General features: G+C 39.9%; 1 protein-coding gene across 1 annotated transcript in view; it reads right to left on the bottom strand.

Annotated features, from left to right (window-relative positions):
* The window catches only part of LOC138017422 (neurogenic locus notch homolog protein 1-like), an 87,284-nt gene that overhangs the window by 45,168 nt on the left and 27,116 nt on the right, over positions 1-15,000 (bottom strand). The window contains exons 4-7 of the mRNA XM_068864512.1: positions 13,217-13,377; positions 12,364-12,784; positions 11,190-11,476; positions 3,293-3,407 (exon numbers count right to left, since the gene is read on the bottom strand). Of these exons, the coding sequence (XP_068720613.1) occupies positions 3,293-3,407; positions 11,190-11,476; positions 12,364-12,784; positions 13,217-13,377 (984 nt within the window). The remainder of the gene's footprint in view (positions 1-3,292; positions 3,408-11,189; positions 11,477-12,363; positions 12,785-13,216; positions 13,378-15,000) is intronic.

Here is a 15,000-nt window from a genome sequence, read left to right on the forward strand (position 1 = left end):
GTAGCAAGATGTCGGTTTGTCTCGCCGACATAACAGGCGCTACAGCCTGTGCAAGAAAATTCGTAGACAACACGGAATCGTGATAAATTAGAGATGGCATCTTTGGCACTAAATAAGTTTTTGATCTTGTATGGGGCAAACACTAACTTGATGACTGTTATTACAGATGCGTTTGGTTAAGCCCTTGATTCTGCGTTGACCTTAAGTCGAGAAGGGGCCAACATAAGCTAATTTGTAATAGTGCGTGCGAATTTCATTTGAGCTGGTTGCCACGGAAGCGCGCAAAGTGGGGGGCAAAGAAAGTGCTAAGGTATTGTTTGACAGTTCTGTTCACAAGACTGGATGGAAACTGATTCTTTCCCAGAATGTTGGTAAGCTCCTTAATGTTGTTGTGGAAGCTGATCCAGGTGTTATTGATTTTAAAAGTCCTGTCCACCAGCGTTTGTATTACCCCAATTTGTAGGGAAGAGGTGCGAAACTGAGAAAGTTGGTGAGAAGCCCTGTGTAAGTGCTCTTGCGGAAAACAGATGTGACGAGAGATGGAGGATTGCTGTTGTCCAAGAGGACATCTAGGAACGGCAGTTTGCGGTTGACTTCCGTCTCCATGGTGAATCTAATGTTAGGGTGTTTATCATTTATATAATGGAAAAATTCCAAAGCATCCTTTTCGTTGTTGAATAGGCAGAAGGTGTCATCCACCTATCTGCGGTAGAAATAAATTGCAGGACCATCGTATTCACAGTTGGAGCCAAATCCTTTCATGGTGGCCCATGAAAAGATTAGCATGTACCGGTGCCAACGGGGAGCCCATGGCGACGCCATCTATTTGATTATAATAGTTCCCTTGGAATAGAAAGTGCGTCTGCGCAGTAGCAACAAGAAACAACTCTTTAAGACCGGCATTTACATAACGGCGAGATTTGTGATTTCTTTCGTCGCTGTATACGAGCGATTTATGAAGCCAAATAGTTGGTCAGAAATCACCATATAAGTACAGACTAAGAGGTAGCCGCTAACCCCATGACTTAACGGCTACCTTTCCATCGGTATATGATTACGTTTGAACTAAGAGGTAGCCACTAAACCAATGACTTAACGGAAGAAGGCTCGCGTACTTTGTGCATCTTCGGTAACCCATAAATTCGAGCAGGTTGAGAGCCAATTGGGTGTATGTCTTTATACACTGTGTCATCGATCTTCCCATTCTTCCGCAGAAGTCGTTGTAGTTTTCCTTTCTTCGACAGCGTTGGGTCGCAATTAAGTTTGTTAAATTTTTAACTGTTTGTGATGAGGTTCAGGATGCTTTCGTCATACGTTATCCTGTCTAGAACAACAACGCCATTTCCTTTATGAGGCTTAAGGATCACAATCTTTTTGTTCCTGCGTAGGCTTTTCAAGATCTTCCATTTCTTCCTGTCGTTTTGGGAAGGTTGATGTGACGGGATGTAAGTGTGTGCGAGTTGTGACAAGGTGGCTTTGATCTTGCCCGTCTGTCCTTTATCGATGATGTTTCTAAGGACCGATTGATGGATCAGTTCAAAGGGTGCACGTGTAAACATCAGACCTGTTGATATAAGGCGGGCAGATCTAGTGTGTGAGGCCATTCTTTAATACATCCAGTTGTTCAGAAGTGAGTTTAACTGAAGAAATGTTGGTGACTGTTTCTTCTGCCTTGAAAGGAAGTGTTTTAATTTGCGGGAGGCCCCTTAGTTTCTTTGCATGTGTCTCGATTACTTTCAAAGTAGTTTTCCTTATGTTGGAAAGTAAGGCATTTTCTAAGAGGTAAAAGTCCTCGCTGTTTAGTATGCTATGTAACTTGTTTGAAATCCTGTCTCTTTCCGCCTCAACCTTCTTTAGTTCTTCCGATCTTCTTTCCATAGCACTTCGGAGCAAACGCCTTTTACTGAATTGCAGTGATATCCTTCGGTGATGTGGTTGGAAGCGAAAAGGGAATAAACTTAGGAAAAACGCGGAGTGACCGGCAATTCTTTAGGAAATTAACGTCCAACTGGGCTTTCCGTACCTTGATGGAAGTCTTCTCCAAATAGCGAAAGTCTGCGATCGACAGCTTTCGTTCATACTTGGCTGCTACGTCGTGGACAATATTAGTACCAAAGATGCCATCTCTAATTTATCACGATCCCAAGTTGTCTCATGTTGTCTACAAATTTTCTTCCGCAGGCTGTAGCGCCTGTTACGGTCGGCGAGACAAACCGACATCTTGCTACACGTGTTCGTGAACATTTAACACCCGATAAGAACCAGAGCTCTCAAGTCTTAAAGTTTCCAAAGCATAAAATGCTTGCTGGATATTGCACCAAAGGCGCAAGTGTCCTGTGTTTCAGTGTGCCGGAGACGCCAAACAATTCTAGGGGGCTCCGGGGGCATGCTCCCGCGGAATTTTTTTGAAGTTTGCACTTCTCGGATCGCTGGAAATTCACCGTACGTCGAGACCGCAATTTTGTTTCTTTCATGCTGCTTGCTAAAAGAGCCCATGTTATTATGGTCAACCTGAGCTAACATATCCCCCTATAATTCATATACTAACGGGTTCAAGTCCTGAAGAAACAAGAAAATTGGTCGCACACGAACAGATTGAACATTGGCCGAAGTTCAATACCAGTGAAGGAACGAATTCGGAATTCATGAGCACTTCTGAAAGCTAAAAAGGTAGAGTGACCTTCGAGAAAAGTGCCCAATGCGTGAGAAATGGTCGTGTCAGCGTGAGAGCATGAGATTGCATCGAAATGCGTGATACTCAGGCTCAATGCGTGAGACTTGAGGGCTCTGAAGAACTCACACATCTTTCAGCACATTCATGGGTCAGAAACATGCAGAGATTTGTGCTCAGAGAATTGCTTTTCAATGCTTGCCACCGCCTCCACGCCTTTGCAACTGAAAATCAAGGAGGCCTTGCACATAGCTTGGGAAAACCCTTCATTAAACAAACAAGTTAATCATGTCAATTTAACACTTTCATTTTGATTTTCCGTGTTAAATACCCATTGTTTTTCTATCATTGTATTTTCCAGTGCCCCACATGTACATTCACGCTGTTATTTAGTATTCATACTTCCTTTTTAGCTATCTTTTATATCACACCGACTCGCTGTTCATTTATATTCGCAACTGACGGATGCATGGATTTTGGTCATCCGAAACATGTATAGTGAATTCAAAACTGTGTGTTTCAACTTGAAAGTTATGTCATGTCTGCTACTAGTTCGCAAAAAATTAAACATTTGAACCTTTGGGACGTGTGCAATAACCAAGAATAATGGTTAACTCCTACCTTAAATTCTCTCACGTGACAAGTCATGTTTTTAGTAGGTATGAAACCAGTTCCTAATACCGTAACTTTCCTGCATGGTCGGGTTCGTCTGTCGCACAATCCGTTTGCTTGCAGGCTGCGAAAAAAGAATACAGCTGTCATTTCACTAAAAGATTTGAACTGTATATCTCTGGAGTTCAAGTAAGCCTTGATTTGGTCTTTAAGGACGTTCGCGCTAATTGTTTGTGCGCAACGTTACTGCGCAGGTAACGCGACTGTAATATGTCACGCATTACTTCAAGCATTAGTGGTCATTAGTGAAGTTGAGGTTTTAAAAGCTTTGCATAACCCGTGGAGGATAAGTCTTGCAAAGCGTTGGATCAGAGGAGATCGTGAACAGTCAAAATTAATTTTGAAATATTTATGAAAGTCAAGTAGACTACTGCACAACTGATATTCGCATTGTTTTATCTGTCTTGCAGTAGTCTACTTGATTTTCATAAATATTTTTCAAGCATTAGCATGGCGACAAAAACACCTGGGAAAAAATTCCAGGCCGGCAAAAGAATGGCACGTTTATTTCCGAGTCATCATGAAACGTTAAAGAGAAGTGAGCTGGAGGGTGGAAAAGCTTTAGAAAAGGTATCTTATCGAGTAGTGGCTGAAAGTTCGGAGAACTCGAGGACGAACCTTTGCGTAAATTTAATGGGGCTGTTTTTAAAAACATTTTTATTACCCTATGAATTTAAGTTCAAAATGAATGCATGTTTTTGAAATTCTTTATTTCCTTTACTTTCATGAAAATAGAGCAGAATGGTATTTTCTAGTCCTGTTCCGGGACTCCCTCTTACCCCGCCCTGAAAATGGGCCTGGAACCCAGGCGGAAAAAGAGAGAGTCCTGTATTACTTGCAGGCGCATGCTCGGAATGAAACAATCGTATTGCATTCGATGCCAGGCTGGATTTGTAAATAAAGGGAACCTTGAAACTCCGGCAAAAATCGTATATGAAAATTACTGTGTGGTTCGCAGTGTGTTACGAGTTCGAATGTTTTGAGGAAAGATAGCTTGCAAACTAAACTGAACGCAGGGTTGTCGGAACAACAACAAGAAGATTTATTCCAGAATGAACGTAGTTTCCACGAAGTAAAACTCTTGATAACACGTACTTGACAAACTTACACGGCCTCCGCCAACTTGAATAAACACTGCTTCTGTCACACTTGACTAAACACGGCTAACGCCAACTCTCTTCGCTTGTCAAAAACTAGTTAGAAAAACACTCCGCTTGGACTCGTCTACTTATATACTCTGACAATAAATTTCTAGAACTTTCTAAAATAGTAATGAATCTAATTATAGAAAGATTACAAAACACACCGATTTAGAAACGCTTACGCACAAACCTAAAAATAAACAAACTACGAACTCTCACGAAGCTTCTAGACAGTAACGCTTGTCACGCAATACTATTTTTCGTAACACAGTGTCAGTAAAGAGAACGTCTAAATTATGCCTCGTCGTGACCAAACAAGGAGAAAAAACCCCGATCGCAGTGATGTTGGAAAATTATTGCCGAATAAATGTAGGGACTGAGAGAAAATTGCAATAAATCGATGCAAAGGCTGAGCTAGTAAATATAGCATAGGATTTCACAAAGCTCGGAGTCAGAATTTCATATTATCTGCATTACTTTACCTCTAACAATGAGTTTCAGAAGGAAAGTGCAATAATAAAAGCAAGGTGACGCACGCTTTTAAGTAGCTTTATCTCTTCCTTATTAATTAATATTCACGAACAAATTTTGACCAGAAAAAAAAATCGCGACAATTAACGAACGAATATTCGACGTTTGACTGTGCATATATATGTATAAATTTAATAGGAGGAACATTATTGCTTCATAATTGCGTTATCAACACAAACTGGTATGTAAAGAAACAAATAGTCCAGGTTGTGATTTAATTTCGTTTAACTTTTTATCTAACTTTATTAGGAATAATGCTCAGGTTTTCGGTCATGCAATCGTCTTTTAGTTTCTCCGATATAAAAATCATTGCAGTCTCAACAGGCAGCTCTACATAAAACCTTAGCCATTTGGCCACGGCCCTAAGTCTGTCCTTGAAAGGAAAGAAAGATTTAAAGCGACGAGTGCTTTTAAAAATTATTCAAGGCAAAATTAATAGTCTGAGTAAATTACTCTACTCTAATTACTCAAAAAAAAAAGAAATACTCTGCTTGTCACCAGCGTTTCTGTATTATTCCTGATAAAACTGAGAGTTTTTACGACATTTTTTACCTGACTGTTTTACATTGGGTATCCAAACAATTTGTCCCCGATTTTGAAAAAAAATTGGTAGACCTAAACTCTTAAAACAATCACGGTTTCAATAATTACTGGGCAACTGAAATATATTTTCACTGGATCAGTGCAATTATCACACAACTAGATCGACAGAAGTAATGAACAATAAATAATGAACAATAAACAAGAGCCTTAGAGTTCCAGCAGGATATTTATTAGTCTTCGTTGAGCGATTCACATCCACAACATATATACAGTATATTTGTAAGTTTCAAAGAGTCTGGGGAGAGCTATTAAATCAAAATTTGATATTTTTCTGCGCCAACATCATGCAGCTGTTCAGTTGGGTTACAGGCAGGAAATTCCATACTTTCGTATGTCATCCACCTGATCTTCCACGATTGGGACTCACGATAAGAAGGACTGACTTACAATTAACATCGGACTCGGGTCGAAGAAAATCGCAAACATGTTTAAGGAACAACCATGTAGCAAACAGACTTGCCAAATCCTGTTGCAGGTTTAACAAAACCGTCATTACCGGTAACGACTGCAGGAATAGCTTGCAGTTGTTCCGCCTTAGGCACAAAAATAAAGTGGCATTTTTAAAAGGCGAAATCAATTGCCTCCAGAAACTTGGCGTTATAATTTCCTTTCACATTATTCCCATGTATCCAGTGTAAAAGCAATCGGAATAAACAATGCCCAAATAAGGAATCTTTTTCCAAATATGGTTTTCTTCCCCAGTTTTGGGGGAAAAAATGGCGTCATTCCGAGCATGCGCCTGCAAGTAATACAAGGCTCTCTCTTTTCCCGCCTGGGTTCCAGGCCCATTTTCAGGGCGGAGTAAGAGGGAGTCCCGGAACTGGACTAGGTATTTTCTTCCTCGTCCACACCAATAGTGCGGACCTACGGGAAAACACAAAAACCGCTCTCCAGAAGATGAGCATGACGGCAATGGAGAGATATTACACAAAACACTAACCAAATGAAAATGACGCCTGCTTGAAACTTCACTTCTATGCTCGAGAAAGTTTTTTTTTTTTTCATGAAGACTTTTCATCTGTTGAACGATCGATCCTGTTTTGGGTTCCAGTCCTTCCTCGACAGATCTCGCAAAACGTGAAATTTTCCAAGAGCTTTGCAACATCACATCGATTTTATTCGTTTCGATCATCGGTGACCCCTATTTTTTTAAATCATGAATCACTCACTTTACTAACTATCTACAAAATATGATGAAATGAAAAAATTCCCATCGAAAGAAGTTATCCTTTTTTAAAATTTTCTTTCCTTCTGCCATCGAATTCCGGAAGTGGTTACAACGGGTAGCGCTTACGAAAACGCTCATTGAGGATGAACTGTACTGCCTACGACATCCCTAGCGGCATGCAATCATCTAAAAATCCCAAGCCCAAAAACCTACGCACCGAATCTTTCGCTCTAACAGTTTATTTTTACGATTTTCGATAGATGAGCAGATGAGGCTTCAGCCCGAAGTTAAGGACGTTCGCGCGAAAATCTTCCCACATTGATTTTGTTTTCATTTATCGCCTGAAGTTAGGTCATAAATTGCTCATATTTTCATGAAAGTAAAGAAAGAGAACTTCAAAAACGTGCATTCATTTTGAACAAAGAAGTTTGTAGTGTGATAAAAACATTTTAGAAAACCCAACTACATTAAATTTAAGCAACGTCGGTGACTAAAACCGACTGTTCCTTGAGTTTTCAAAACTTTCAGCCACTACTCGATTAGCTACCTTTTCCAGCTTCCCGCTCCTTTCTCTTTAACGTTTCGTGATGAATTGGAAATAAATGTGCCATTCCTTTGCCGGCCTGGAAATTTTTCCCTGGCTTTTTTGTCTTCATAATTAAGATCTTAAGTAATGCTTGAAGTAATGCGTGACATATTACAGTCGCGTTACCTGCGCAAAAATTGAGCACAAACAATAAGCGCGAACGTCCTAAAGGCATTTTTTCACTGCCATTTTCTCCGAAACAAAGTCGGTGACCTGCAATTGTTTTTTTCATTTTTGGAAGAAAGAATCCAATAAACGACATCCGTAATCTGGGTTCTGACCGGACAGCAGGCCACGCACACCACGCATTTTTAGAAGATGATTAATCAGCAATATTTGTAAAAAAGCTTTAAAATACAAAACATGCAATGCATGGCGTTCTTTTTAAACTTGAAGCCTACTTATCTCTGAAAAATGAGTTGTTACCCCCAATTTTCTTTTTGGATACCAATAGCACTTGCTAAGTTCTGCGTTCTGTTTTTTCCGCATAGTTTTGAACCGCGCAAAAAGCACAAAAATATCCCTATCTTAGTTAACGGCATTAATTCCAATCAAAGCCAGTAAAGAGGTTTCTTTACAAGTTTCTACGAAGTTATTTAAAAAATATTTATTACCTTTTCTTAACGATACAGGGAGAATTATAAAATTATGTAATTAGCCCTGTAACATGTGTTACCGAGACATACGATAACCGGATGCCGTGCAACGAAAACACAAAAACTCGTTTGCGGTCACGCACAAAATTCTTTGATAAATACTTCCGCCCTTAACTAACGTAGTTCAGTGGTCATCGCGATCGCCTCTGAATGATATGACGATATGCCCAGTTCGAATTCTACGTGGGGTTGACTTAAATATCAATAAGCTTTGGCCGAAGAAACAAAGTATAGGATTTGGGGTGACTCTCCTTTTTTTTTTTTTTTTTTTTTTTGGGGGGGGGGGGGGGGGGGGGGGGGGGGGAGGGGAGTGGGAATCGCGACTTTCTTGATCATGCGCAAGACTTATTAGCCTCGTAGCAAGATTTTCCAGAGAACAAGTAGGATTGGAAATCGGTATCTCATTCAGAGGCAATCGCGCACTAAGCCACGAAACACTACGTGACAGATTTATGTATTAAAGAAATGTGTGCGTGACGGGAAACGATTTTTTGTATTTTCGTTGGACTCAATGGCCCTTATTCGCGCGGCGGCCATATTGGCCATACATAATAGTTTTCGTAAGCAGAGGAAGCAGTTTATTTCGTTAGAGAAAACTACATCTGAACAGTTGACGGTAAAGCAAGGAGTGCCCCAAGGGTCCATTCTAGGTCCGGTGCTTTTCCTTTTGTTCGTCAATGATATGCCTCTTCACGTTCAAAAGTCAACTATGGACATTTACGAAGATGATACCACCTTGCCTTTGAGTTCAAACTGGAAAACCATACAATCATTAAATCAAGCATTGTGACTAGATCTGTGTAAAGTAGAGAGATGGGCCAGAGAAAACAAAATGTCTATGAATATGCAAAAAACAAAAGCTCTGTTGGTTACGGGGAAGCGTCTACGGAAGCGCATAGTTCAAGATTCAGGAAAACTGGAAGTAAAAACGGATAACGCAGAAATTGTAAACGTTAAAAACCATAAACTTCTTGGTATGATCATCGATGAAGATATAACTTACGAAGCGCATGTTGACGAACTTTGCAATAAACTTTCAAAGCGACTTGGCCTCTTACGCCATATTAGCCCCTACTTAAAGAAAAATCAGAGAATAATATATTTTAACGCAATAATAAAACCACTTATGATGTATGCAAGCCAAGTATGGACATTGTGCAACAAGGAGGCACTCGAGAGAGTTCTCCGCATTCAGAAACGGGCCGCACGTATTATTCTTGAAGCACAACGCACTAGTCGAACAGTAACATTGTTTAACAACTTAAGCTGGATCCCCTTTTATAATGAAGCGTATATAAAGCGTTGTGAACTGGCCTATAAACGGATAAATGGTACTTTACCCAACTATTTAAACACATCCCTTACAAAAAACTCCGATGTACACCAAAGAACCACGAGAAATTGTAATTTAAATTTATTGTGCCCCCTCCATAAAAACATCTCAGAGGGTGGACGCATCTTTGCCGTAAGGACGGTAAAGGACTGGAACAATTTGCCTCGATCATTAAAAACAAGTAAGTCTTCAAAATCCTTTAAGGCTGAATTATGGAAAAGAGTACTAAATTCTCAGAAGAAGGGATCGTTTGATATAAATTAATGACAATAGATAGTATTTTGTATGCATTTCGTTTTTAAATCGATTTGCATTGTCTATATAGTTATTAATTGAGTTCTAGGAATGTTTGTTTTCTTATTCTTTTGTAAATAATAATAATAATAAAATCTTACACCGCGCTTATACAAACTGTCCTAAGCGCCTTACAATTCATACATTCGATGAAAAATAATAAAACATAACTATACATATTAATATACACAGCTATGGCTTAAACAAATGCAAACAACAAAACAAACTAACTGAAGGTTATATGCTGATTTGAACAGGTACGTCTTAAGTTTAGATTTAAAAGAATTAATACTATCAGCTGATCTAATGAAACGGCAAAGAGTTCCAGAGGATAGGTGCCTGAACTGAATAAGATCTATAGCCATAAGTTTTAAGATTGTAGGGAACAGTCACAAGCCTAAGATTATCTGAGGATGATCGGAGGGTTCTATTGGGCCAGTACAGAGAGAGAAGTTCCTTTAAGTATGACGGAGCCAGGTTATTAAGACACTTAAAAGTAATTAAATTGATCTTAAAAATAATTCTCTGCTCGATCGGTAGCCAGTGAAGTTCTTTTAAAATTGGAGTTATACTATCATGTTTATTTGCTACCATAATTAATCGAGCTGCAGCGTTCAACAGATGCTGAAGTTTATCGATCAGATGCTTGGGTAGACCAAATATAAGCGAATTGCAGCTGTCAATCTTTGAAACCACAAATGCATGAATGAGAATCTTGGTGGTGTCTAATGTCAGAACACTTCTAATTTTCGCAATATTCCTCAAATGATAATAGCCAGATTTTACAATGGCGTTTATGTGTCGTGACATTGTCATTGAGGAATCAAAGATAACACTAATATTCTTTGCGTGAGAAGATGGGAAAAATGACATCAGATCCAAGTTGAATGGGATTCAGTTGTAGACATGGACGAAATCTTGAGTGGAAGTAGAGGAGCTCTGTTTTATCAGTGTTTAAGCATCAGTGTTGAAGCATCCGTCAAATAGTATCTATTCTTAATGTAGTTTTTATGCATTGTAATTTTGTACCTTAAGAGGGCCACAAGTTCATCAGTAATGTTAGTTACTGTCACTTGTTACCCTCGTAAAATAAAGTCTCTCTCTCTCTTTCTCATAATAAATAAAGTCTCTCTCGTACCCCGAGCCACGGGCTAAAATGTTTGGGAACGAGTGTCGGTGAAGCAAAACAAAATTCTGCACAGTGTCATTAAGGCCCACATGATCCGGTTTTCACGGTATAACTCGGTGACACATCTAACCGGGTTAGATGTATTAAACACTTTTATATACTATCGCTGAAACGTTTGAAGCATCCGTCAACTGGTTTGGATTGGAATCAACAGTTTTAAATGTGAAAAACTATTCTACGACAGCACTTAACCCTATGATAGGTCACGGAATGTGGACTTCGGACTTCGGACTACGAAATTGAACTGAAACTAGAAAGAAATTACAGAGAAATAGACCTTATTCCAAAAATATCAACCGGAGAGAAGGAGTGTTAAATTAAAATTAGATTTTGGTCACTATTACCTCTGAATCGACGGTATTTCGTAAATGTAGGCAGAACAATCCTCTGCTGTGAAATCCTTGTGGCATAAACAGGAGCCGTTTACACAGTTTCCGTTAAATGAGCAGTCATTGGGACAAAGTGATTCGGTAATTGCCTCCACCAAAGCAGCACCAGCTAAATCGTCTGCATCACCACTACTCGAATTTGTGGAATTTGTGACTCTTGACAAATCTAAAGCCGCCAAATTTCCACATTGGTCCGTCATTGCAACAACACTTCCACTTACAAAGGAGTAGTCACCAGAGTACTGATTTCAACAAAGCAAAATACAAACAAAAATGCTGTCATGAGCATTCGAGAAAAGAAAATCTTCACGTAAACATTGGAGTGTGATAAGACCAAAGTGCACCAGGCAAAATCATTGATTTGCAGTACAGAAAAGAAAGGCAACAGATTTCCTTTTTAATTATGGCGAGTCAGTCTGGGGAGGCGATCTTTGACTTTGGATATGAAGGGTGGGAATGCTTTTCCGAAAGTTTGAATTAAACCCGCAAAGGAGACCATTCTTGGCGTCGCTCTGTCTTTTTTTTTTTTACCCTAAGGGAGACCATATTTAAAACATATCAAATATATAGCTTTATATTTCTTCGCACGCAACTCTAAACGAGACCTTCACGGCTACCTAAGGTGGCGTTTTCGCTAGAACACCCTAAGTGAGATCAAATTCCGAAAGCGAGACGACGAGCATCCCCGCCCCTTTCATATGCGAGTTGTCCCCGAGGGAGTCAGTCAAATTATAGGGTTAATTTCTCCAGAAACTTTGGAACTGTGTCGGTGGTGAGTAAAACAAGAAAAAAAAGTAGTTTTATCAAACGAGCTGATGAAGGTACACTAAACATCGTAAGAAAGATCATTTTGTCAGCTGACGTTTCGATCGTTAGCCCTTTGTCATTCAGTCAGCCAGTCCTTCATGTGGCCATTTTATATTAAAATTCTCGAAGAGTGCAGACATTTAGAATATCGTTCATCGCTGTCTTGAAATCGGAATTATCTGAAATTCAAGCCTTCTTGCTGGTGCATTTTTAGTCTGGCTAGGTAGAGATGTGCCTCGATGTCTTAAGAAATGCAAGTTGTTGTTGTTGTTTATACGACTAAATCTTGGCCTAAGTCACGATTCTCAACAATCTTACTCACCTCAACATCTATCGCGCACACATCAATTAAGGCCTGCAGATCAACTCCAACATTTGCACAAAGTTTGCCAATTTTAGTTCTTGATATTTTCTCTGCACAGTAATAGGTTGCATTTTCTTTGGTAATTTTTTTAACCTCTCTTCTCCGGCGCATGCGCAAGGGAGGTGATTGGTTGAATAATTCAAAATCTTCGTCTGTTGGGTCATCAGAAAATTGAATATCCCTTTTTTGTCGATCGCACAGAAACATGGGTGATAGGTTTTTTTTCTCCACCGTGGGAAAAGCAAATTTAAAGGCATTTTCGCATTCCGTGTGACCTCCAGTCGTACTGTCCACGCATAGGCAAGCATCGGAATAAGCCACTTCTTTATCATTTACAAGCGGGGGAAGGACATCAAAGTAATTTTGATCATGTGACAACCTGATGAAAGAAAAATCAAAACAAGATCAATTCAGCGATATGGGTTTCTACTTATTTAACCTTTGCTTCAGTTTTTGTCTTTCGAGTGAGAATGGAAAAACCGCAACTATGAACTGAACAACAGTGCCTTCGGAAGACAGTTTTGGTGATGCAGAAGACCGGAAATATAAGCGGTATGGAGATCTGATAGGTGCTAGCACAGAGGCTGGCTGGAGTCCAGAGTATATTGATTGCTTGCTGTTGGTTGCCGGGGTTATGGATGCACAGTCACAGGAGATACTCTTGGTACCTTTTGTCAAAGTCATTAATTACATTAAACACCATAACATTGGTAAAGTAAACCAAAACATAAACCTGACCTTCCAAATTGGATCAAGAGCAGCAAAATCAAAAACATGCAGCTAAGTATTTAAACAGAGATGGACGCCATACCTTAAACTTTCACCGTACGCATTATGGTCTTGACCGGCTGGAGGATAAAAGCAGAGGCCAGATTCCTGAGTTATATCGTTGGCCCTTGGCGTGTAAAGATAAACATCCATTCCCCAAAGGAACCTCTCTATAACTACTTTCGCTCCTGAAGGAAACAAAACCTAGACAAAGATGAATTTCAAACTTAGCCCGTTGTCTAAATTAGGGTGCAGTAAAATGTGATCTCACAGTGTTCAAATGCAATACAAGCAAATAAGCCAAAACCATGAATTGGTTACCTCCTTATCATATATTTATTGTGAATATATTTAGCTATAGAAAACTTGTAGCGAGCCATCAGTGACTGATGGAGCTGGCACCTTCAGAGTCTATGACATCCCAGCTAATTTTTAGGTATTGCACATAAGATGAAGTCGAAAAGAACAATAAAATAAGATATAAATGCCTTGTAGCATACAATTGTTCTAAATATTGAGGTGAATGTCAGGCGAAACCACTAAGCTAAGAGACCCCTATGGTCGTGTGCCATAATAGCGGAGCTACGCACGCCGAAAGCGCGCTTGCGGAAAACCATGGGCAAGAAAATATGGTAACCCATCTTTGCAAAAAATTTTGGTTTTGGTCACCGTACGACCGCCATCCCTCCATGTATGCCAATGTGACCAGTACCATCCGACCATATCGCGTCCATACTCCGGCTGACACTCCAGCTAGTTTACAGCGTACACTGTGTGTCGGACGTGTCGGACGTGTCGGACGTGTCGGACGTGTCGGACGTGTTTACATAAGCTCCGTCTATTTTGCGACTTTTCTCTCCTATCATGACCTCTATGGCCTTACGACTATCCATAGTTATTATCATTGTGCTGAATATTCTGGACAATTCAACCAACAAGAAGCACTCGCAAGAGCCGTTAAATACGATTATTGAACTTCATGGCGAGTTGGAGTTCAAGACGAAACTATTCAAAGTTATTCATCCAAGGAGCGCTACATTTGCATTTAGTGAACAAAGGATAACACTCACAAACAATGTTGAGTGCAGTGGTGCGAATTATTCTCTAGCAGAGAGAATCTTTGCCTGCAAGACCGAAGCTTTACGACAATCCATAGCCATTGTTATCATGCTGAATACTCTGGACAGCCCAACCAACAAGAAATACTTGCAGGAGCAGTTAAATACGATCATTGAAGTTCGTGGCGAGTTGGAGTTCAAGACGAAATTATTTAAAGTCATTCATCCAAGGAGCCCTACATTAGCATTTAGGATAACACTTACAAACAATATCGAGTGCAGTGGTGCAAATTATTCTCTAATAGAGAGAATCTTTGCCTGCAAAAGCGACGTTTTGAGAAACCAAACAACTAGATCCAATTTTTCCGGGCTCAAAAACTTGTACTCGTTCTATTACGATGTTTGTGACTATGCTTTCGTTGTTGGACAAAACAATCTAAAACACTACCACAGGAAGCCCAAGCGATCCAAGGGTAGATGCTTATTGTATCCCAATTCATGCGCTACACAGCAGTTATTATTGAGAGGAGGGGATATTTGCACTAATCCAGGTCCATCGTCTAAACAGCCAACACGCAAATGTGAACAATGCGAGAAAACCATTAGGAAAAATCAGAAATGTGTAACCTGCAATGTGTGCTTTGGAATGAATCATGTGAAGTGTGCTGGGTTAAAGCATGTGATACATGGACTAGACTGGACGTGTGGTGGATGCGTGCTTTCTATACTTCCGTTCAGTGCGTGTTCCAGTGAAGAAATAGTGGGAGAT

The sequence above is a fragment of the Montipora capricornis genome, chromosome 9, assembly GCF_036669925.1.
Source record: "Montipora capricornis isolate CH-2021 chromosome 9, ASM3666992v2, whole genome shotgun sequence".
NCBI classification, from domain to species: domain Eukaryota; kingdom Metazoa; phylum Cnidaria; class Anthozoa; order Scleractinia; family Acroporidae; genus Montipora; species Montipora capricornis.